We start from the raw sequence: 24168 nt of genomic DNA, 5'->3' as shown, positions 1-24168 counted from the left end.
TTCAAAAAAATGTTTCTTCTTGCTCTGTAAACCAGACCTCCACAGCTTTTATTACCTCCTTGTTGGAAGAAAATTTACGGCCTTTTAAACTTTTTTTCAGTTGAGGAAAGAGATGATAGTCGGATGGAGCCAATTCTGGTAAATAGGTAAGGAGGGCGTTCTAGTAATTCAAACTCTAAATCCCGAATTGTTTGCATAGCAACATGAGATTTGTGTGCAGGGACGTTGTCCTGCAAGAACAAAACATCATTGGATAGCTTTCCGCGTCTTTTCTCTTCAATTTTTTTCCGTAGAGTGATCAGTAATGTCGAATAGTAATCTCCGGTTATTGTTCTACCCTTATCCAAAAAATCAATCATCTCCATGGCAATCCCAAAAAACTGAAGCAAGAACTTTTCCAGCAAATTTTTGGACACGAAACTTCTTGGGTCTTGTAGAACCAAAGTGTCGCCATTCCATTGATTGTTGTTTTGTTTCTGGATCGTAGAAATGTACCCAAGTCTCATCCATAGTAACAATTTTTGAGAAGTCTACATCGTTTTCAAATCGAGCACAGTTCGAAAGCGATGCTTCTACCCTTGCACGCTTTTGGTCAACATTCAAACATTTGGGGATCCATTTTGCAGCAATTTTTCTCATGTCCAAATTGACGTGAACTATATGATAAACCACAGCCGTCTTTATCTCGTTTAAGAAGGCTGTGGATAAACGCGTTCGTATGAAATATTATTTTTTAACATATGCCCATATGAAAAAATTCAACTGATTGTGGTCTGGTGATCTTGCTGGCCAGGCAATAGGACCATTCGTTTACATCCACTGGTTGCCTATATTTTTGGCAAAGCTTCTTTTTAGAAATTACCTAGAGCAAAAAATTTATGAAAATTCATTTTATTCTATAACATTTACTATAAAAATGTATTGAAATATTTCATGTCTACATCATTCATAGAATAATACATATATGAGACTCTGTAGTTAGTGATTATTTCAGTTTTATGTTGATTCTGCCTTTTGGAGATGTAAGTAATATATAGACATACATATGTATATATTTTCGAAAAACTAATTTGTTTTGTATGACATGAGATCAAAAAAGTATGCATTCGTATGTAAAGTGTATTGTAAAGATGTATTAATATCTAGTTAGCCTAGACCAGTTCTATGCATAATAAAATATTGCGTTACCATAGGAACGAACAATAACTCAAGTGTCAGTGTGAAGTTTGAGGTCAAAAAACTAAACCAGAGTTACGCAATAAATTAAAAGAAAGTAGATGTCCACCGAAATTGTGGAAATCTAAAAATTAGAGTATCGAGCCATCATCAAGTACCTGTATTTAAAAGGGTTAAGAGGTAAGCAGATTTACGAAGATATGCTTAATACCCTTGGTGATTAATGTCCTTCGTATGCGACCGTGAAAAATTGGACTGCAAGCTTCAAAAGAGGTAAATTTTCCTTTGAAGATGCTGACCGATCGGAAAGGCCAGTTTTTGTGTCGTCCCCGAAAATATCGATGCAGTTCATGACATAATTTTATTAGACCGTGGGCTAAAACGAATATCTGAAGCACTTAATATTTCATACGAACGCCATCATCATATAGTTCACGTCAACTTGGACATGAGAAAAATTGCTGCAAAATTCATCCCCAACTGTTTGAATGTTGACCAAAAGCGTGCAAGGGAAGAAGCATCGCGTTCGATCTGTGATCGATTTGAAAACGATGTAGACTTCTTAAACCGAATTGTTACTATGAATAAGACTTGGGTACATTTCTACGATCCAGAAACAAAGCAACAATCGATGGAATGGCGACACTCTGGTTCTCCATGACCTAAAGAAGTTTCGTGTCCAAAAATCTGCTGGAAATGTTCTTGCTTCAGTTTTTAGGGATTGCCATGGAGTAATCATGATTGATTTTTTGGATAATGGTAGAACAATAACCGTAGGTTACTATTCGACATTACTGACCACTCTACGGGAAAAATTTAGAGAGAAAAGACGCGGAAAGCTTTACAAAGGTGTTTTGTTTTTGTAAGACAACGCCCCTGCACACAAATCTCATGTCGCCATAAAAAAAAAATTTGTGATGTAGGGTTCTAATTACTAGAACACAACACTTATTCACCAGATTTGGCTCCATCCCATTATCAGAGACAGTATCTCTGCCACTATCATCTCTTTCCTCAACTGAAAAAAAGTTTAAAAGGTCGAAAATTTTCTTCCAACGAGGAGGTAATGAAAGCTGTGGAGGTCTGGTTGGCAGAGCGAGAAGAAAGGTCTAGAGACGTTGCAGGTTCGCTGTGATAAATGTATCTAATTCAGAGGGCTAAGTAGGCTAGTAGGCTAAAAAAATTTCAATATATCCTCGTATGGTTGAATTTGAGTTACTGCCATATTTAAACGTATTATATTAGAGTTGTGCTAAGCTGAATTCTTCCCACTATGATGCCTTACTTGAATGAAAATCTGAAAAGAGTCGAAGGCCCACTATATACGTTCTGAAGCTAGCACCCTATATACTATGTATACAAACAAACCATCATCGCTGCATCACGTTACTTATTGGAAAGCATAATCACAATCTGTAAGGGGGAGCGCATGACACTCGTAGCTCTTCAATCCAATGACCCTTCATCAAATTATCCTCAATTTTATCAGGGGGGACAACGCACGCCTATGCAATTGGACAAAGACACTCGGCGCCAGAAATGTGGCATTTCCGTTGAACTTGAATGCCTTCGCTAAATTTTAATGTTGTAATGCTTGGAGCCGCTAAGAAAACAAACAACGGATGTTTGCCTCTGGCACTGATATATGTTGAAGTTGTATTTCAAATTCATTGGGGTTGTTAACGTTAACACTTGAAATTTGATCAATTTGGATCGAACTTCAACATTAATTTGTATTTAATTGAAAAAAATTTCTATGTCTACTGCTTCACAGAGATTATAAGACATAATCTCGTAAATAGTTGATGCAGTACAATAAAATTTATTATTCCATTGGTATTCTGCTCTCAAATTTCTTCCAATTACTGGCTTCATGCTTTCAGTTCAAGTCCAGTCGAGATGTTAACGATAAAAAACGTAATTCTTCGTTTTTTACCTCCTATGGAATAAACGTTGACGGGAAACGAAAAATATACGTTTCATATTGGTTGCTTCAGTAACGGGCTGTCGAATAGTTTCGTTAAAGTACAACGTTGAGGTAATGTTTCTTATTTCTCATTGAATATACGATAAGATCCCTTATTAAACATTGACGTCATGATTCTAACTCTTTATTGAATGTTGGTAAACTAGCTGATGTATGTTGAATATTTTTCACCAATTCATATACAGGGTTAGTCTTTGAATCGTAAAAATATTTCAACAGTAAATTCTTCAGGACAAAAGAAACACTTTTTTTCTTTACTATTTTTTCCGAATTGGCACGGTTTCAAAAATACAGGGTGTTGAAAAACCATAAAAAAAACGTTATTTTTAGTTCTATCTCGCAAACGGTTTTATCGAATGAAATGAATTTTGGAATATAGTTTTTCATTTATTTGATGCATCTTTTTCGAATACAAGATAACACCCACGTCTTCCAGTTTTCTCATTATGAACATTAAATACCATAAAAATACTAAAAATTCAAAGAACCCAACTCTTGGACGCTATCCAATGAATATTTGAACGTTTTGTAAAATAAACGTATTCTTCATATTTTCTCGTACCCATAATGCGTCGTTTTCGAGTAATTTGATGTTCAAAAATTAAAAATTATCTGTGAAATTTGAAAAATTGGGTACTTTGGCTGAATACAACTCTATTTAAAGTCATAGATTTAGCTCGTTATTCTGAAGGAAGTTTTGTTTCTTCAGGGGTGACATATCACTTTATGAAAACTTAAAATGGCTATATCTCTTTATCAGGGCCGATTCGGAAAAAATGGTGAGGGAAAAAAGGATTCCTTTTGACTTCAAGAATATACGGTTAAAATATTTGTACCAGTCAAAGACTCACCCTGTATAGTTTCCAGCGTTACTTCTTCACCTATCAAACCCATAAATTTTGCAATATGTATATGAAAAATTATGTAGCCTAAAGCCGAGAATCCTCTGGAGAATTATCTACCAAATTTTGGTTAGAAAACGGCAGAGATTATTTTGTATGCAACTGAACAGTGAATTCTACCGAAAGTGCGTATGTAACGGTAAATAATTCACGGCGCATGAATTCTCGAGTAAATTCTCTAGAGAATTCTCGGGCTTAATACAATCCCTAATAGCACAAAGTAGTCCTATGGACATCCATAGGACGTCCTCTTCGGACATTACGGACATCCATGGGACGTCCATTTCTGGTACAATGGACGTTCTATGGACATCCGAGGGACGTACAAATGTCACAACTTTGAACAGAATTCGGACGTCCATCGCGGACGTCCAATGGATATCCCGTTGGGACCATCATTAGCAATCTCAACGGTACAAAAATTTACCACGACGTTGGCTATCCTATCTATTAGAATTTTAATATCCTATAACCCAATGTCTTACACTCAGACGCAGATGGTATTTTTTCTGTGTTGTTCTCATTTTTATCCATACTTACTAGAAAGTTTTTACACTTGGCCCGGATTCGAACTCGCGAGTACGTGGGGACACCGCATTACTGAGTCCTCGGTGCAACCGTCCTAGCTACCGAGACCATACGATATATCTACTTGTAGGAACATATTCATTATATTGTTAACTGATTTATGGAATAGTAGTCGATTAATAAAGAAATACCATATAATAAAAACTGAAATCTTGAAACTCAAATATAGATTATTTTATAATAGTAATTACTCAAGTAATAACGTTATACATAATATAATATTCATAAGATATTCATATACTACAAAGCGGAAAAATGGAGTTTAGTGAAAAATAATATTAAATTTTGGTGTTCATTGATATACATGTATGTATTATTTGGTCCATATTACGGACTCCTGGTGAATATCCGGTATGGACATTCAAAATATGTCCCTACCGGATATCCACTAGGTGTCCGTGATGGACGTTATACGGACCATGTAACTTATACATGTTATTTGGTCCATATTACGTCCCTTATATACGGACTCCTAGTGAATATCCGGTATAGACATTCAAAAGATGTCCCTACCGGATATCCAATAGGTGTCCGTCATGGACGTTATACGGACCATGTAATATATACATGTTATTTAGTCCATATTACGTCCATTACGGACTCCTAGTGAATATCCGGTATGGACATTCAAAAGATGTCCCTACCGGATATCCAATAGGTGTCCGTCATGGACGTTATACGGACCATGTAATATATACATGTTATTTGGTCCATATTACGTCCATTACGGACTCCTAGTGAATATCCGGTATGGACATTCAAAAGATGTCCCTACCGGATATCCAATAGGTGTCCGTCATGGACGTTATACGGACCATGTAATATATACATGTTATTTAGTCCATATTACGTCCATTACGGACTCCTAGTGAATATCCGGTATGGACATTCAAAAGATGTCCCTACCGGATATCCAATAGGTGTCCGTCATGGACGTTATACGGACCATGTAATATATATGTACAAGTTATATGGTCCGTACTATGTTCATCTCGGACAACTAATGGATATCCAGTAAGGACATATATTTGACATTGCATGTATTAAGTCGGTCAGGGACCATTTTGGGACTACATGATGCGGACATGTGTCATATGGTCCGTATTATGTCCATCACGGGCATCCAATAGATATCCGATACGGACATTGTACATAAATTGGACTAACAATGGATATCCATCTTGGACGTCCTAAAACTGTCCGGAAACGGACGTCCAAAGGACATACAAATCAAGTACATGGACGTTCCGACGTTAAATGGACATGAATTGGACGTCCCAAGGACGTTGTGTGCTATTAGGGATAATATTGTAGAATTATGTTTTATAGGCACTTTAGTTCTACATATTTTTATTGACAAAAAAAATTAGATTGAAAAAACCAGGCGCATTGACATCAGGCCTTCAACTTCCTTACAAAAAAATCAATTTTTGCGTGAGAAATTAGTGGTGTGAATCATGTATTGTTGAATGCAGTTACTGAATGGTCTTAATGCTCTGTTCTATCCTGTATTGGGTTTACGCAGAGTTCCTAAGAACTAAGACCTAAAGAAGGAGCCAATCTAATTGATATAGATGAAAATCACGCTGATGCAATCTACCAATGATATTGTTTTTCCTAAGATTTTAGTTCTTAGGAACTCTGCGTAAACCGACCATGAGATTTCATGTTTATCTACCCACCTCTACTGAGTCTTTGACTTTGACTCGTAGAAATATTTTAAAAGTAGATTCTCGATGTCAACAGAAAAATCTTTTTACCATACCATTTTTTCTGAATGGGTTCGGTTCAAAAGATACAGGCTGTTGAAAAACCTTAAAAATTTTTTATTTTTAGTTCTATCTCACAAACTGTTTCATCGAATGAGATGAATTTCGGAATATAGTTTTTCATTTATTTGGTTAATGTTTTTCGATTACAAGATATCACCCACGTCTTCCAGTTTTCTCATTATGACCATTAAATAGCATGAAAATGCCAAAAATTCTAAGAACCCAACTCTTGAAACTAAGTTGGACGCTAGCTGATGAATATTTGAACGTTTTGTGAAATGAAAGTATTCTTCTTATTTTCTCGTATAATGCTCCGTTTTCGAGTTATTTGATGTTCAAAAATAAAAAATATCTGTGATACCAGGATATATTAAAAAATTCTTAGACTACTATAGAACCAAACAAAATTTAAGTGTCAAAATATTTTATTACTCAGCATATTCTCCTTTTAATTGGATACATTTATTGCAGCAAACCTACAACGACACAGGACCTTTAAAAAAAAATTCTTCTTCTTGCACTGCAAACCAAAACTGCACAGCTTTTATTATCTAATCGTTTGAAGAAAAAATAGAAGTATTCTTCGTATTTTCCCGTATAATACGCCGTTTTTGAGTAATTAAAAAATATGTGTGAAAAATGAAAAATATCTGTGATTTCGGAAAATTGTGTACTTTGGCTGAATGCAACTCTGTTTAAAAGATCCACTGGTAGGTAGAGTCATAGATTCAGCTTGTTATTCTGAAGGCAATTTTGTTTCTCTAGGGCTGGCATAGCTCATTATGAAAACTTAAAATGACTATATCTTTTTATCAGGTCCGAATCGGAAAAAATGGTATGGGAAAAAAATGTTTCTTTTGACCTCAAGAATCTACTGTTAAAATATTTGTACTAGTCAAGTACTCACCTTGCATATAACACCCTCATTGTCGCCGTATGCAAATCTTTCGGTTCAGGTATAGCAGGTTTCGACAAATTCTAACTCTTCCTGTATAGTCGTAGAAAGGGGTGAAGGAACGTTACACAAAATAATTCTCCAGCTTTTGCAAAGGCCGGTCCGGCTGTTTATTTTGATTAGTCTCCAGAGCCGAAAGGAAGTGTATAAATCGAATCAACCGCGGTGCAAAACGAGCGTGACAACGTTTAAAATAGCCGATGATTAACTGTGACAAGCGCACTCTATTCGCATTCACCGCCTGCAACCGAGAGAATTTCTTTCGGTCTCCTTTAACGGCTTTACGGAAGGTTAAATCGGCGGCCGTCTGATAATATTTTTATAAAATGACAAATTAGACTTATTTACGCGCGGTATGTTCATCCGCGGTTTTTGTAGGTCTGTTCAGTGTTCGTCTAATCCACTGGAACAACATCGTTAGTTGATAGTATCGTCTAAGTCTTAGCAATAGAGACGCTTGTTTGAACTTTTATCTAACTATTGACAAAGTACGTCAACAGATTGGCGCCATAAGTAAGGAATGCCCTTAAAATTATCGTATTTATAGAAGAAAATTGTTAGAATTTCGAATCAGTGGATATAATACCGTTTATCGCAAAAACAACTTTTAATACTATAAACAGGGTGGGCAAATTCGATGGGATTGAATGACAGCTCTGTAACCGTAAGAGTTAGGGAAAAATGGATGGCACGTTTCCGACCTCGATTTTCAAAATATTGTTAATGGCCAAAACCGCATCCGTCTATCTTCTTTGTTTTCAACTTATAAGTGAAAACTCATTTTTCGGCTCTTCGTACCGATGCCTCTATATCGTAAAATATCAGTGATATCGATACACAAATGTTACATTCTACAGACACTTTTTCATGTGGCATGCAGTAGCGTAATCAAGGCCACTTCAGTGATATTTTTACATATTCCAGTCGCATATTTTTTTCTGATTCAGACTATATAACATACGTTATGTCTTTGATTGTTCTTTCAATAAAAAGATCATAAACTAGTTCGGTCTAGTTGGCAGGTAGATAATATGATAATGAACTTTATGCTCTTATGTTGTGTCAGGTTATGAGAGATTTTGGAGATCACTTGAATTCCGGATCTTCGAGAAGATGCTCGGGAAATAAGGAAATTATGAGAATTTCCATGACTACTTCATATTTACCAATTAACTTCTACTAGTAGTGGCACAGCCTTATTTGTGAAGGTGTTTGAGAAGCCTGTGGTACGGGTATTTAGATTATCCACTAGTTGAAAAAGTTTCGGAACATTTTCAGTTGAATACAGGTTTATAAAATTTTATGAAAGTGATTCATTCCATATTGGAAAATTTTTCCTCTTTAAAATATGCGGAATGAAAGTGATCTTCAAAGTCTCTCATATTAGTAATAATAATGAGGTTCATTCCCTGAAATCTACAAGGTTGTTATAATTTTAAGATCTGAATGATAAACCTGAGGAAATCCACTAAAGGCAAAGCCTGTGTCATTTAATAACCTGACACAATTTAGAAGCATAAAGTTCATTATCATATTATCAATGAAATGATCTGCCAACTAGACCGAACTAGTTTTTGAGCTAGCTCTTACGGTTATAGAGCTGTCATTAAATCCCATCGAATTTTTTCAATCGAATACTGGAATCTTGTTCAGGTAGTGTATACCTGATTTTATATTTTGTCAGACTTGCAGAATTATTATTTCCAAACTTTTCATTCTTTTGTCTTTAATTTCTCTTGCTTTTTCAATATTTTTGGTTTTATTGTTTTATGGTTTTTATTGTTTTATTGGTTTTTATTGTTTATGAATCTTTTACTATATAATTTTCTTCAATTCTGAACAAAAGTTTCTTGATCGGCAGCTATGTTTATTGAATCTTTTGAGTTTCAGATCGTTAATTTTTGATGCATCCTGAAATTCATAGGAAATTCGGAAAAATGCTCTTGCGTGTGTAATGTAAGGCCTTCAAATCTCCTGTACCTAGTTTGTCTGCGGGATCTGGTGTCTCAAGTTACCCCTAAGATTTTTGGATAGGGGCGCTATTTCAGGTAACATTTGAACGGATCTTATCTCTGCTTCCTCAGTCATCCCTTATCACAATCAACTTATCGTTTAGGTATCCGGTGTTTGATGTGAGGTCCATAGAATTTCTTTCACTTCCGTTACCACTCTTTATCGTGGCATATACATCGTTTTAACAGCTTAAGCAGTCTTTATTGATTTCTACCCCTGCAGGCATATGAATCATAATATATCTGAGTGTTGGGATTGAGACTCTCGTGTTGAAAGGACTAAGGAGATCCAATAGTCAATACTTATTGCAAAAGATTATGACACTGGTATATTCTATATTATTCCCAATTAATTGTTCTCTTTTTTCAATTGCAAGCCTTATGGTTATATAATACATTCTTTCAATATCTCATATTTATATTAATCAATTAATTGTTCCATGTCCTCAATATTATTATTCATCAAAGAAACCTTTTTTGAAATGACGACTTGATACATGAGCTATTCGTACAAATGTATTCTTCAATTTATTTTCAGACAGAAAGATACCAAAGGGCGTATACACCCGTATATATGGGGTAATAAGTCTATGGTAGACACGCGTGTGTCCATTCTACACATGTGTAACTAATCAGGCTGTAATTCTTCAGAAATTACGGTTGAAATTATGCTTGCTGCTTATGTGTACAAACGCGAGTGAAAAATAGTGTTCTGCCGTCTCATTGTTGTACAATTATAATAATAAATGACATAAATTATTATTTTCCATATTTGAACCTATTTTAATCGATTAACCTTTCACTCTGCGACATCTCGTGACGCTATTTTAAAGGTATTAATTTATGGAGAGTTCTTGTCGCGGGTATACAGGAACCAATCTGAAGGGCAGATAGGATCACGTGAATGCCATCTGCCAATCAGGTTGATTCCCTCCTTAGGTCTTGGGACCGACGCATTAAGACCCCTGCAGTTTTCTTCCCCCTTTTACTAACCAAACTTTTCCTTACAGCAAAATTACCTGATGCGGTTCGGGTACTTACCGAAAGCGAGAGATGGCGCTTTCGCCCTAAGGACCGAGGAATCTGTTCGAACTAGTTTGAGTGAACTCCAACAATTCGCCGGCATTCCCGTTACCGGGCGTTTAGATGACGCCACTGTGAAGTTGTTACGGACGCCGCGGTGCGGACTTCCGGATAAAATTATTCAGACTTCCGGAAGACGGAAACGATTCACCTTGCAGGGAGAGAAGTGGCCTTACCTCGATTTAACATGGAGGTGAGTTGTTTATATGAATGTTCGATAAAAAGTTACGCCCGAGCAGGGACTTGAACCCTGGACCCTTGGATTAAAAGTCCAATGCTCTACCGACTGAGCTACCCGGGCTACATATTAGGTTAGTAGTCTATAGTGGAAGAACGCGGTGTATTGAGTGAGTTAAAGTTAACTCGCATGACATTCTCTCGATGTCTCCAGGCCCGGATCTAGGGGGGGGCAAGCGGGGCGCTTGCCCCGGGCGCCAGCCTAAGGGGGCGCCAAAATCAACCAGAAGTTAAAAATTTTTTACTTTTGATTTTCTCGGAAAAAATTAATTTCCTAGTGCTAAAATGGAAACTGTAGAATGGAAACATGATCACTATGCCTAAAATCTTTAAAATCAATGAGGGATGAATTAACTGCATATTATTCAGTCATCTACGAATGACCGCCACACTTGGGTGAAATAGGTTGAAAGATCTGATATGTTTACACTGCGTCGCAAGCAGTAATTTCTTTGCCTGGGGAATTGCCGACTCATCTCCTTCTCATCTGGAACTAAGGGCCAAAATTTCCGATTTTCTTTAGACCATAACATAAAAACTAATCCTTTCAGCATAATTCTGTTTGCATATTCGTAATCTATGCCTTAGTAAAAACACCAATTTTGGTGGAAATCGGTAAGATCGAAATTTTTTCAAATTTTTCATAGATGTACCGAGTTTTTCACCATAATTTGAGCCCCCCTTCAACTTTGTTACTAAGAAAGGTACAAAAAAATGTTTTATAGAAAAGTTTCACGAAATTGATATTTTTTTAAATGTTTTCACAAAATGAATTATATACAAAGTGGGCGGTTTTCTGAAGAATATTTTTGGTCTCCGATCAAAACCGAATTCATTCTGTACACTAATTCGAGGGCGTAGAACACGAATATGCAAACAGATATTTTAAAAAAAAATTACTTTTCAAGTTATGGTCGATGGAAAATCGGAAATTTTGGACTTTCCTACGAACCTTAGAAGGAGGGGGGGGGGCGCCATCATGAATATTTGCCCCGGTCAGAAAAACTCGTAGATCCGGGCCTGGATGTCTCATTTAGCTAACAATGATGACATCTGGCATTGTCGGAGTGGTAGAGATATGGCCGTAAACAGGAGAACCTAGGCTCTTAGCCCTCTAAACTAGTAAGCCCGTAAATTTACCTTTTTAGAGATGGCTGGCTTCGGACGTGGCTCGGACTTGGCTCGGATTATGATTCAATACAAAGTTATTTTTTTTCTCTTTCTTGACTCAATGATTAAATTGATAATTGCTTCACTGTGGGTCATTTAGATTGAAGAAACATTTTTCGACCTTTCAATATAATCAACTATATCCACTTTATGCAAGTATCCATGATCATTCCATCGGGATTAAATTGGGTAGATTTTGATGAATTCGATGACTAATGACTATACATTTGGATGTTCTGCGGTGAAAAAAGAAAATGGCTTTTTCAAAACAAAACATTGAAAGATTTTATGTGTTTATGCTTCGATTCTATTCAAAATTGATACTAGATGATTTTTGTGTGGAGATACGCTTTCTGACGAAATCAAATTGTACATAGTGATTCCAGTGTTCAAGATGGCGCTTAACTACAGTCTGAATAAGTAGTCAGCCATTTTAGGAGTCCATAATCAGGAACTGACATTTTTGGAAGAATTCGAAATTTAAAGATTGCTACGAATTTTGTATTCGATTCAATTTATGATTGGTAATTTGTAATTTGATGTATATATTGAGATAATATTGAGTTAATATTCACCGACTTTTTTGAGATCCAACCTCAAACTTGCATATTATCAAAAAGTTGAATTCATGGCATTAACCATTACCCAGGAATAGTTGGGGAGCCCAAGAAGGAAATTCAAAATTCAAGATCTAATGATTCAAGAATTACGGGAAAATTATAAATTGACAGTTTCAGCAAGTCAAAATAATAAAAATTGGCCATAAATGTCACAGTTTTTTTTAATTATCTCCTCTCCTAGGCTTCAAATTGTTTTCGTATTTATTATAAAAGTTGTAGAGCACATTTTCTGCGAATTTTGTGCGAAGCAATTTTTTCTACGTTTGAACGGTTTTGAGATATATGGCGATGAATATACATTTGACTGAGTTTCTACATTGACCTTGGCCTTTCGCATGTGTGGCTAAGCTCTTCTCCCTTATGGCCCTCTAACTCGAAAACGGTTTATAGTATGTAAAATTGCTTCAGACAAAAGTTGTATAGAATATTATTATCTACAACTTTCATAATTAATATAAAAGCGATCAGCGGTATAGGAAGGGAGATATTTTCAAAAAAAAATCCCTTATCATCTTCAAACTGTCAGGTTGAGAAAACCCCCCTGATTAATGTCAGATTAATGGGTCGACATGTCTGCAACACAGAGATTAACTATCTGTATGAAAATCTGACAGGCTCGAGTATGTACAAGTAACGATTTTTGGACCACTGAGACCTTGCATCCAACGTGCGAATTGTCAGTCATTTGAAAGTAGCTTCCTTTGGGTCCAATTGACATATCCTCTAAAAATCTGACACGCTCGAAAAAAATTTTTATACCATTTTCAACTCTTACTTGTACGTCCAGCCCCAACACGCAAACTTTCAGATTAACATGAATTTATTATCAGAAACACGTAGGCATATACAGTATCTTAATCTGACATGCTCGAGTATTTACATCTGATAATTTTGTTACATCTTTGGAAGCCTGCAGACGCTTTCCCCACCGCTGAAAGTGCATACTTCATAGAACCTTTTTTTCTTTCCACCATCTTATCTTCAAAATCCACTAGGTCTCCACGACACTCGAGTAAATGCCGATTAAGCATCGTAGATTCCACAACTAGTAGGCTTCATTGAAAGTCGTGTGTTTCTTCCCGCAGACCTCGGAGTTTAACGGAAATGTCAGTAATGTTCCATATGGGCATTTTTTCGTGATGAGTTTGATTGTGATAAGTTCTATTCTCCATAACAAACTACTTAACATTCGGAAAAGTTTATAGATCTCACTGATCTCAGGTAAAATTGGAAATCTTCTTCAATTTTGAAGGAGTTATATCTTTATTTGTATAGGTACTGATGAGGTATTAAGTTAGGTGTTTACAACAGCTGTCTACAACCGTAACCAAGACTGCTTTAGAGCGACAGCATTAGCACTTAGTAGAGAAATTAACAAATTAAGAATTCTACCCGATTCAATCTGCAGGCATAAAAAGGATCCTTCTGTTACGTCTATGAACACCTTGAAATCAAGGTTCATCACTTCTCTGACTTTTCGTAGTGCTCTTACTCTAATTACCATTGTGTCAATGAGGATATCAATGGAATTTTGAAGAATGTTTTGCCAAGTATCCATCAAAGTATTGGCGACCTGTTGTTGTGTCTGCGGTGGGTCAGGTAAGCTGTGTAATGCTGTAACATTGCAGATCAGACATGTCCAATACATCTTTGGTCTGGCTGCGTTAATGAGGATAATAAGATCTGTTCGCCCATTCAAACAAATGCCTCCACAAACGCATCCTGAGCCACCAAAAAGAGTAGTTGGTCTACGTTCTCTCCACTTCCACATTCACCCATCAGTGATACAACCTATTCCAGATTGTTTGTTCGAAATTGGCTATTATATTCGGTATGATGTGGCGAAGAGATTTCGTCGTGCAGTTAACCGTAACAGCCGATCTTGTGCGAAGGTTGTAGCTCTTGCTCTTCCATTTCTATTAGTATATGCAACACTTCCACTAGTTCGAAAGGGATTTCATGTATTTCCACACTAAATGAATGTCATCTGATCGCCCTGGAATCAATCCTGACGGATTCCGTCAAACCCCCTTGTCGAGCCCGAAAAAACCGCCTGCCTTCCTGTCGGCCCCGATCTGGAGGAGCGCGAGGAGAAGAAGAAGGGGAAGCAGAGGACCCTAAATGACTGCGAAATAAAACTGAGATTGAACATTAAGTGAATTAGTTATGAAGCGGAGACTTGCTAATATCTGGTAATAGCTTACGGCCTGAAGGAGGAAATGGATTTACAGTACGGAGATGACGGAGACAAGGTTGCTGCTAGGAGTTCGTGGAATCTGGTAAACGTTGCACCTCGTTTCCACCTTTTCCGACCGTCGGTTTTATTGGATCAGGTAATTTTGAGGCGAGACAGTGAGTTCACTCTCGACGTGGATATGAGGCAGAAAAAAAACGCTGCAAATACAACCAAAAATAAGTAATTCGTAGGCGAAAATTATGGAGAGGACTACAATCAAGGTCATCTTTCTGAATTCTTTTTACTATGTTAAAACCAAGTTCCATGGAAATAGCTATTTATGTAACAAGTACATAAATTAGGTCTTTATGGACGAGTCCAAAAGTTTATGGCAGAGCGAGCAAAGCGAGCGAGGCCAATAACTTGGGCAAGTCCATGAAGCCTAATTATGTACGAGTTGCATACAAAGCTTTATGTTCGACTGCAATGCAGAAATTTTATTTTCTGAAATGGCTTATCACTGAAAAACATTGAGTGTGCTTTTGATTTTCTTACCTTAGTAACCAGCGACTTTAGCAACCTTAGTAAACACAGTTGTTTACTTCCTTAATTATGTGACAAACGTCATAATAATCCAAAAAATGGATAGTGCTGGAGAAGAAAGCGTAGAAAATTTAGCCGTTAGCGACAAAGAATCTTTCTTACCCAGTAAAAATATAGGTGCTTATGAAAATATGTATGCGGCCTATAACAAGTGGTGTAAAACGAAGGAAATTGTAAAATCAACAGAAGACAGTATTCTTGCTTATTCAATAGTGAATTGAAAGCTCACAAAAGTTCTTCGCTTTGGACTACATAGATGAATCGGAAAGTACTAAAATGAGTGTTGCCACCAGAATATTGGGCCATCAAGAGTATTGTAGATCGAAAACTGTGCTTCTACTTCGAGCTCGACTTCCTGAGGCATGCATTTTTATGATAACAAAGAATGTGTTTTTAATATTCACTACCACACTAATGCTTAGAATCGTTATTCATACTTTTGTTTTAAGGTCGAAGTTCAATTCTTCTTCTTTGAATAAAGTGTTATTTGCATCTAGTATATTTACTTGACAGAATGATAGTGACAGTTGAGTCCAATAAAGTGGTGTCCAATAAAGTAGTCAATTATGGACACTAAACGAATTCATAAATGAAGTGTTTATGATGCAGTCGAACATAATAGCTATTTATGTAACAAGTACATAAATTAGGTCTTTATGGACGAGTCCAAAAGTTTATGGCAGAGCGAGCAAAGCGAGCGAGGCCAATAACTTGGGCAAGTCCATAAAGCCTAATTATGTACGAGTTGCATACAGAGCTTTATGTTCGACTGCAATGCAGAAATTTTATTTTCTGAAATGGCTTATTACTGAAAAACATTAAGTGTGCTTTTGATTTTCTTACCTTAGTAAGTTGTTTACTTCCTAAATTTTGTGACAAACGTCATAATAATCCAAAAAATAGATAGTGCTGGAGAAGAAAGCGTAGAGAATGTAGCCGAAGCGCCAAAGAATCTCTCTTACCCACTAAATCTAAAAGTGCTTATGAAAATATGTATGCGGCTTATAACGAGTGGTGTAAAACGAAGAAAATTGTAAAATCGACAGAAGATAGTATTCTGGCTTACTTCAATAGTGAACTGAAAGCTCACAAAAGTTCTTCGCTATGGACAACATAGATGAATCGGAAAGTACTAAAATAAGTGTTTCTACTCGAATATTGGGCCAGGAAGAAGTTACATCAAGAGTATTGCAGATCGGAAACTGTGCTTCCACTTCGAGCTTGACTTCCTCAGGCATGCATTTTATAATAACAATGAATGTGTTTTTAATATCCACTACCACACTAATGCTTAGAATAGTAAATCATAATTTTGTTTTTAGGTCGAAGTTTAATTCTTCTTCCTTGAATAAAGTGTTGTTTGCATCTAGTATATTTATTTGACAGAATGATAGTGACAGTTGAGTCCAATAAAGTGGAGTCCAATAAAGTGGTGTCCAATAAAGTAGTCAATTATGGACACTAAACGAATTCATAAATATGGTGTTTATGATGCATTCGAACATAACTATAATTTTTGAATACTATGGAAAAAAGTAGGGTTTATTGGGCTCTTTCCATCTTCGTGGAGTATTCTATCCATTTAGATGGATAGAATGATCGGAGTTATGGACCTCAGTTATGGCCTGCCAGATTCTAAGTTTGAATATATGTTGTGGGTACAACTTTCTTTGGTAATTGTTTTTGTAACTCCTATAATTTCGTATATAGGTGACGCTCTGTACATTATTCAGGCTATTTTCAAAAATAATTGAATTAAAAATGTATTAGGGACATAAATAAATCCGTAGTTTGGGAATAAAAGCTCAAATGTTTTTGGTGAATGAAATATTTGAAAGGTTCAAGACAGATTTGTTGAATTTTTTGAATCTATGAGATGTACGTTATTCAGGTGAAACACTGTGTTCGAGAAATCCATCTGGTATATTTTTAATCTCGCCTGAGATGAATTGAAACGAGGTCATGAACTGAAACATCAAAAATTCCCAATTAATACGGAATCTTTCTTCCCTCTAGTCTAGACTTTACTGAGTTTCATCTTCCAACAAAGAACCGTGCAGATTCCGATAAATAACTTGAAGATCATTACCGCGTACGAAAACTCGGGCCAATTCAAACGTAAAATGAGATTATTCACTTTCAACTATGCCCTATTATACTGATGCTTTTCCCGATTGCCAACGGTTTAATGAGAATACTTTTCGGATAAAACCCCTATACGAGCTGCATCGAAATCCGTCCTGTTCCAAACTTGACTTGGCGAGACCGATAATTTTTGACTGGAAAGAGATATGGGGAAATACACTCACTTTCAAAAGTTTTACACCCCCCCTGTAGTGGAGATAAAATAATCAAGATTCACAACAAATTGTTACTGACAACAACAGAAACTTTCTGGCCACCAAATAAAACGATAACATTACGAAACAAAAAATTTTCTTGTGTTTAAATATCGATTTTGTCAAATATGTGCCTTTCTGCGGACCGGTAGTTTTTCGTTTTAAGTACCGGTTAGTTCAAAAACTGTGTAATATGCCCAGAAACGAGTTGTCTGAGTTTGACAGAACTAGAATTATTGCTCTCTGGCAAGAAGGGCTCTCACGCCATCAGATAGCCAATAGACTAAACATTATTCGAAGCACGGTTAGCAGAACGATTAGGCGCTATGAGGAAACTGGTGGAGTGAATAGTAGACCTCGAAATGGTCATCCTCGTGTTACCACGATTCGAGAAGATCAGTATATTGCCCAATAAGCCCGTAGAAATAGGTCAGTGACGGTACCAACACTCAGGTCGGAATTCCAAAAAGCCCACAACCGTGTAATTTCATGTGCTACAATTCGTAGAAGAATTTTATCATCAGGATTGCGGTCCAAAAGGCCTCCCAGAGTTCGTTCATTAACAGTTCGTCACCGAACCGCTCGTCTGCAGTGGTCGCGAGCTCATCAAAACTGGCATTTAGAAGAATGGAGGAATGTGCTATTTACAGAGGAGTCACGGTTTGGGTTAGTAAGTGATGACTACCGCTTAAGAGTTTGGAGGGAACCAGGATGTCGAAATAGACCTGAGAGAGCTATTCAAGTTGCTCCTTTTCGCGGTGTCACTGAAATGTTTTGGGGAGGCATAATGTTTGGAAGAAGAACGCCACTAATTCACATATCCGGGACGATGACTGGTGCATATTGCCTCGAAAATATCATAAATCCTGTAATTATACCCATGGGTAATGAATTAGGGGCTCAATTTATCTTTATGGACGATAATGCCAGGCCACATCGCACTAGAGGTGTTCAAGAAGCCCTGGAAAACCAAAACATTATCAGATTAGAATGGCCCGCGATGTCTCCTGACATAAATCCTATAGTGCATATATGGGATCATGTCTCCAGAGCCGTTTTCCGTCGAAATAATCCACCACGAAATTCACAAGAACTTATTGTAGCTGTTACCGAGGAATGGATGAATATTCCGCAGGAAATAATCAATAATTTAATTTTTGGAATGCCTAGACGATTGAATGCATTGCTGATCAACAGAGGCTCAAATACTGCATATTAGTTTGCTCTTTTATTCATTAACTTTCAATTTTCCGTTTAAATTTAATTTTTGTTTTTGCAATTTTTGATTCCTAATTTGAATTTGTTGTTTCAACTTCATAATTCTATGAAATGAAATTGATTTCATTTTATTTCTGTAAAAGCCTTTCATTATCCTTGAACCCGAGGGTATCATTTTTTTTTCAAAGTTTGAGATAGCCTTAATAATTAGGGGGTGCAGGACTTTTGAAAGTGAGTGTATAAAGTTTTTAAAAATTGACGGAACACACGAGTTGAAGTGGACAACAATGTCTCATATATTGGTGGTTACTATTATACATTAAACAATGAAAAAGGAGACTGGAGAGTAAATTCAATGCCTCAAACAAATAGTGTGAAGTTTCCGGTTGGCAGATCTTGTACAGGGTGTCCGTGCCATGGAACAGCGGTCGATTACTACAATTCTATTAACTTTACAAAAAACTCTTTTTAAGTAGAGCATCTCTTGAAATTATTCAGAACTATACAAAGTGTTTCGTTTCTTTTGCACAGCTATCAACTTCGTTGTATTAAATGGAAGACCCTATACTTCATTCACTTTTATTTTAGCAGTCGGTTAGCCATGGAAATTTGACACATTTCACTCTGTATAGTACGAAAATGTGGGGTTATGAAGCTTGTCAAAACCTTTTTGGATTTTAAATCAACGCTATGTTGCCCGTTCTACGTAAAAATTTTGGTTATAAGGTATTTTATCACAATGTCGAATCTCTTCGGAAAATATATGACGAACATAATTGAAGTTTATACAAACTGATTGAAGGCATACCAAATCCAGTTATTTGCATGGAAAATACAAGAGATCAGTATAATATCATAATATGCACTAGCTTGAGGAGAGTTTATATTCTTCTTTGGCTTACATCATTTGTAGATTTAAAAAAATATTAACCCGAAGATGAAATGCATATGATGCAGTGGTTGGGAATGGGTATCTCCCGAAGGAATTAACAGATAATTACAAGAATGTTGAATTCTTCAACAAAAATCATCTTGCATCAATATAAGTAAAAGGAATTGAAGGAAGTTTCAAGTTAAGATGAACTTCACCTTTGAACAAAAATTTCACATGAATAAACAAGTAACAGGGCAACTTAATACATTGATGTAATAATAATAATTAGGTATTTATTAGTACCTTAAGACATTTACATTGTATAGGACAAGTCAAATGAAAAATAGAAAAATCCATTTTAGGGAACTTATTCTCCGATGACATTTATCGAAAATCCTGTAGTAAACTTTTCGCATTAATTCACTCAAACATAAAATTCTCAAATGCCACCACTTTTTTGGGTCTCCCAATAAAAAAAAATTATTGTCATCCTCTTCATTCACAATCTATCTGATTGTGGAAATATTCAGCTGTAATATGAGTCGTTCAGATTCAGATGAAACATCATATAAATTCTTTTACATTGAATATGTTCGCTACCGTCTGACGTATTGTGGATTTTAGAATATCAGGGTATAACTATTTGAATGAGCGGACCTGAATTCTAAATAGCACTTCCTGAAACCCTGCTCTTTTTTCAATCACTTTCGGCATTTTCGTAATAAAAATTGATATTAGTTGTGGCAACGGCGTTATGACATTAACGACATTTCATGAGTGCCAATCTAACTTCGTTCTAGTTACAAAAACTTGAGAAAATTATTTCATGGCCAACCGACTGCTAAAATAAATTTGAATGAAGTATACAATTCTATTAACTTTACAAAAAACTCTTTTTAAGTAGAGCATCTCTTGAAATTATTCAGAACTATACAAAGTGTTTCGTTTCTTTTGCACAGCTATCAACTTCGTTGTATTAAATGGAACACCCTACATATTTTTACATTTTTGAATTCTTTGTTGAATTTGAAAATGAGTTTGATGATACAGCTATGTCTGAATTCTCAACGGTTTTCGGGAAATTTGACTTTTTATTATATTTTGACAGTTTGAGGTACCGTGTAATGTAACCGTTTGTGAGAACTGAAAATAAAGTTTTTTTATGGTTTTTGAACAGCCTGTATCTTTGAAACCGAGCCGATTCGGAGAAAATGGTAAGGGAAAAAAGCGTTTCTTTCGACCTCAAGAATCTACTATTGAAATAAACTGCTCCACATTAGTTAGTGATATTGACTTAAATTGCCAGAAAAATACGGTTAAAATATTTTGTGATGAAAATTCATATTAATATGATTTCAGGTTGAAAATTAATTTTAGCCGTAGGTCTGCAGCGTATACAGGGTGGTTAAGTAAAATCGAGTAAAATAACGAAATTTTATTCCCAGAGAATTCAAGCATTTTAAGACTATCAATACAATATATGGCCTCCACGGGCATCAATAACAGCTTGACATCTTCTTTGCCTACTACACACGAGGTTGTTGAACATTTCTTGAGGGATTTGGTTCCATAAACGGGGCAGATGCTCTCTCAGATCATTTAAGGATTCTGGGGTAGGTTGATGATTATCTAATCTTCTTTGGAGTATATCCCATGCATGTTCTATGCAAATCAAATCTGGTGAGTGCGGAGGTATTGGTAAATGTAGAATACCAAGCTCCTCGCGCGCATTCTCAACTATTGTATATTATATGGCTCCACAGTGCGGTCTAGCGTTATCGTCTAGAAATTGAAAAGTTTCACCAATAGCAGCGTGAAAATTTGGCACAACATTGTCAATGACATGCTCCTCATAGTGTAAGGCGGTCATATTCCCAGGACAAATGTGTAGATCTGTGCGCCCGTTGAAACATATCCCGGCCCATTCCATAACACAACCCCCTCGGAATGGATGGACTTCTTGGACATAGCGACGATTACGGGGTATGCGTGGGATTGTCCATACCCTTATTCTTCGAGAATCTGAAAATCGTTCATATCTGGAAACTTGGACCCCATCTGCATTTTGAAGAGTATTCCGTAGCATTCTACATTCTAGATGTAGGGTTTCTTCTCGCCGAAACGGTGATGAAACGATCCTGAGCAGGTGTTGTTTTTCGTCGCCCACCAAGTCTTGATCTTTCCAATACGGTACCTGTCTCCCTGAACCTATTCCAACGTCGAGATATCACACTTTGGCTGACTTGGAGCCTTTCCGCTACAACAACCTGAGTTAGGCCACCCTGTAGCATTCCGATAGCCCTATTAGCCTCAGCGTTTGTTAATTTACGTCTTGGCATTTTCAGAAAACTCGTTTCAAATCGAAGCCGTTGATAAACTGACTTCATTTCAAAATAAGAACAGCATATGCAAAGAACCAAACATCAGAAAACAGGCGACCAGATTGACGAAATGTCTCAAACTGATTTTTATTGGATCGATTCAAGTTGTTATTGAGTTCTAAATGATTTTACAGCGATTTTCTCGAAGATTACATAGGTACTTTTAAAAACGATTGAATACGATATCCCTAACTCTTGTGGAGCCGTATATTTGTTCGAGTAAAAGACTCATTTGAAAAGCTGTACAATTTAAAATCAAATTGACAAAAAAGTAAGGGAGAGCTCTGAATGGTTCAGATTCAATTCTACCTTTAGTATAAAGATGGTATTTTATTTGTTCCAGACTCTATTTTCAATGTAAAAATCAACATTCCAGCTTTCCCTAGAACTAATGACCGTTAATTCAACTAGTAATGATCAAGATGCGAACAAATGAAAAATTTATGAGGGTGGGTACAGAGAGCCAGGTTCCACCAGGGCTAGGGACTGAACGAGTTCTGTAAACAGAGTTCTCGAGGTTCCACACATGACTGGATTTTTCGATGAATATTGCATAATGAACTAGCAGCGCACTATTATGTTCATAGACTGCTCGAAATTAATAGGGCTTCGGTTCTCCCTCTCGCGTTACGTGATTCCGAAATTATTAAAATCCGATAGGGGCGGGCGAGTGCGGATCAAGCAAAAAACCCGGTATGTACAAGAGTCTTAGTTGTGGTTAGTCGACAGGTAGGTAGGGTGTAAAACGCTGGCTTGGGATCGAATTCAATTTCATCCAGCACAGAATCGAATTGAAACCGTAGAATTTAGATCTACGCCCAGCTGCAGGAAAGTCCATTAAAATTTAATGCCCCATTAAAATTTAAAACTAATTTTTTATGGGAATAATGGAGGATTAATATTTTAATGGGGCATTAAATCTCAATGGAGGTTACTGCAACTGGGTCTTAGGGTTTCATTGGACTGGTCTATTGTGCTCCCATCAGAGATATTTTTGCCATTACTTTATCTTCATCTCGTTTATTGTTGCTCTGGTTATTAAAACTGGTGGATAATTCCATAATGATTTTAAAAATATGCTACTTGTGGTCTTTTTGAAATAACGGCTTCAATTATTTGTCTCTATAACGCCCAGTTCAATAATGAAATTAGTAATTTTAAGCTTAATGCTTTCTTAAGGTCCTGTTGCAGGAGGGTCCATTAAGATTTGATGCCTCATCAAAATTTAAAACTGACTTGCAAGTGGATGATAGTGTCCTTTTCAGTAGAGTTAAATGAAGCTTTAAAATAAATGAGTTTGATTATGAAACTGACTCTGAGTATTTTTATATCTAAAGTCTATTTGAAGTAGTATTTTACTGAAAAGGGGCTTTGTCGAGGGTGATAGGACAGCAGCATTGGTTGGGGAGCCGACGATGCTATATCGGGATTTACTCGAGCGTCCTGGAGACCTAGTGAATTTTGAAGATTAGATGGTAAAAAGAAAAAAAGGTTCTATGATGTATGCACTTTCAGCAGTGGTGAAAGCGTCTGCAGGTTTTCAAAGATTAAAAAAAAATCGTCAGGTGTACATACTTGAGCGTGTCAAATTAAGATACTGTATACGCTCTACGTGTCTCTGATAATGAATTCATGCTTATCTGACAGTTTGCGCGGTGGGACTGACCGTACGGGAGAGTTGAAAATGGTAAAAAAAAAATTTTTTCCATCGTGTCAGATTTTTGGAGTAGGTATATGTTAATTGGACCCAAAGGAAGCTGCTTTTTCAAGGGACTAACAATTTGGACGTGACGCAAGATCACAGCGGTCCTTTGAAAATGTAAAAAAAAAATCGTTACTTGTACAAACTCGAGCGTGTTAGATTTTCATACAGATGGTTAATCTGGGTGTTGTAGACGTGTTGACCATTAATCTGACACTAATCAGGGGGGGTTTTCGGTTTTCTTAATCTGACACTTTGAAGATGATAAAAATTCCTTTTTTTCAGATATTTCCCTCCCTGTACCTCTAATCGTTTTTGTATTCATTATGAAACTTGTAGATAATAAAATTCTACACAACTTTTGTCTGAAGCA

General features: G+C 36.5%; 1 protein-coding gene and 1 non-coding gene across 2 annotated transcripts in view; one reads left to right on the top strand and one right to left on the bottom strand.

Moving 5' to 3' along the window:
* The window catches only part of LOC123316842 (matrix metalloproteinase-2-like), a 141657-nt gene that overhangs the window by 67824 nt on the left and 49665 nt on the right, over positions 1-24168 (top strand). The window contains exon 2 of the mRNA XM_044903095.1: positions 10403-10668. Within this exon, the coding sequence (XP_044759030.1) occupies positions 10403-10668 (266 nt within the window). The remainder of the gene's footprint in view (positions 1-10402; positions 10669-24168) is intronic.
* Positions 10704-10776, bottom strand: Trnak-uuu. Its single transcript has one exon. It is a non-coding gene; the product is annotated as a tRNA-Lys (tRNA).

This window comes from Coccinella septempunctata, chromosome 7 (assembly GCF_907165205.1).
Source record: "Coccinella septempunctata chromosome 7, icCocSept1.1, whole genome shotgun sequence".
Lineage (NCBI taxonomy): Eukaryota > Metazoa > Arthropoda > Insecta > Coleoptera > Coccinellidae > Coccinella > Coccinella septempunctata.
Note: the sequence above shows the minus strand (reverse complement) of the source record. Positions and strands in the feature narration are given on the sequence as shown.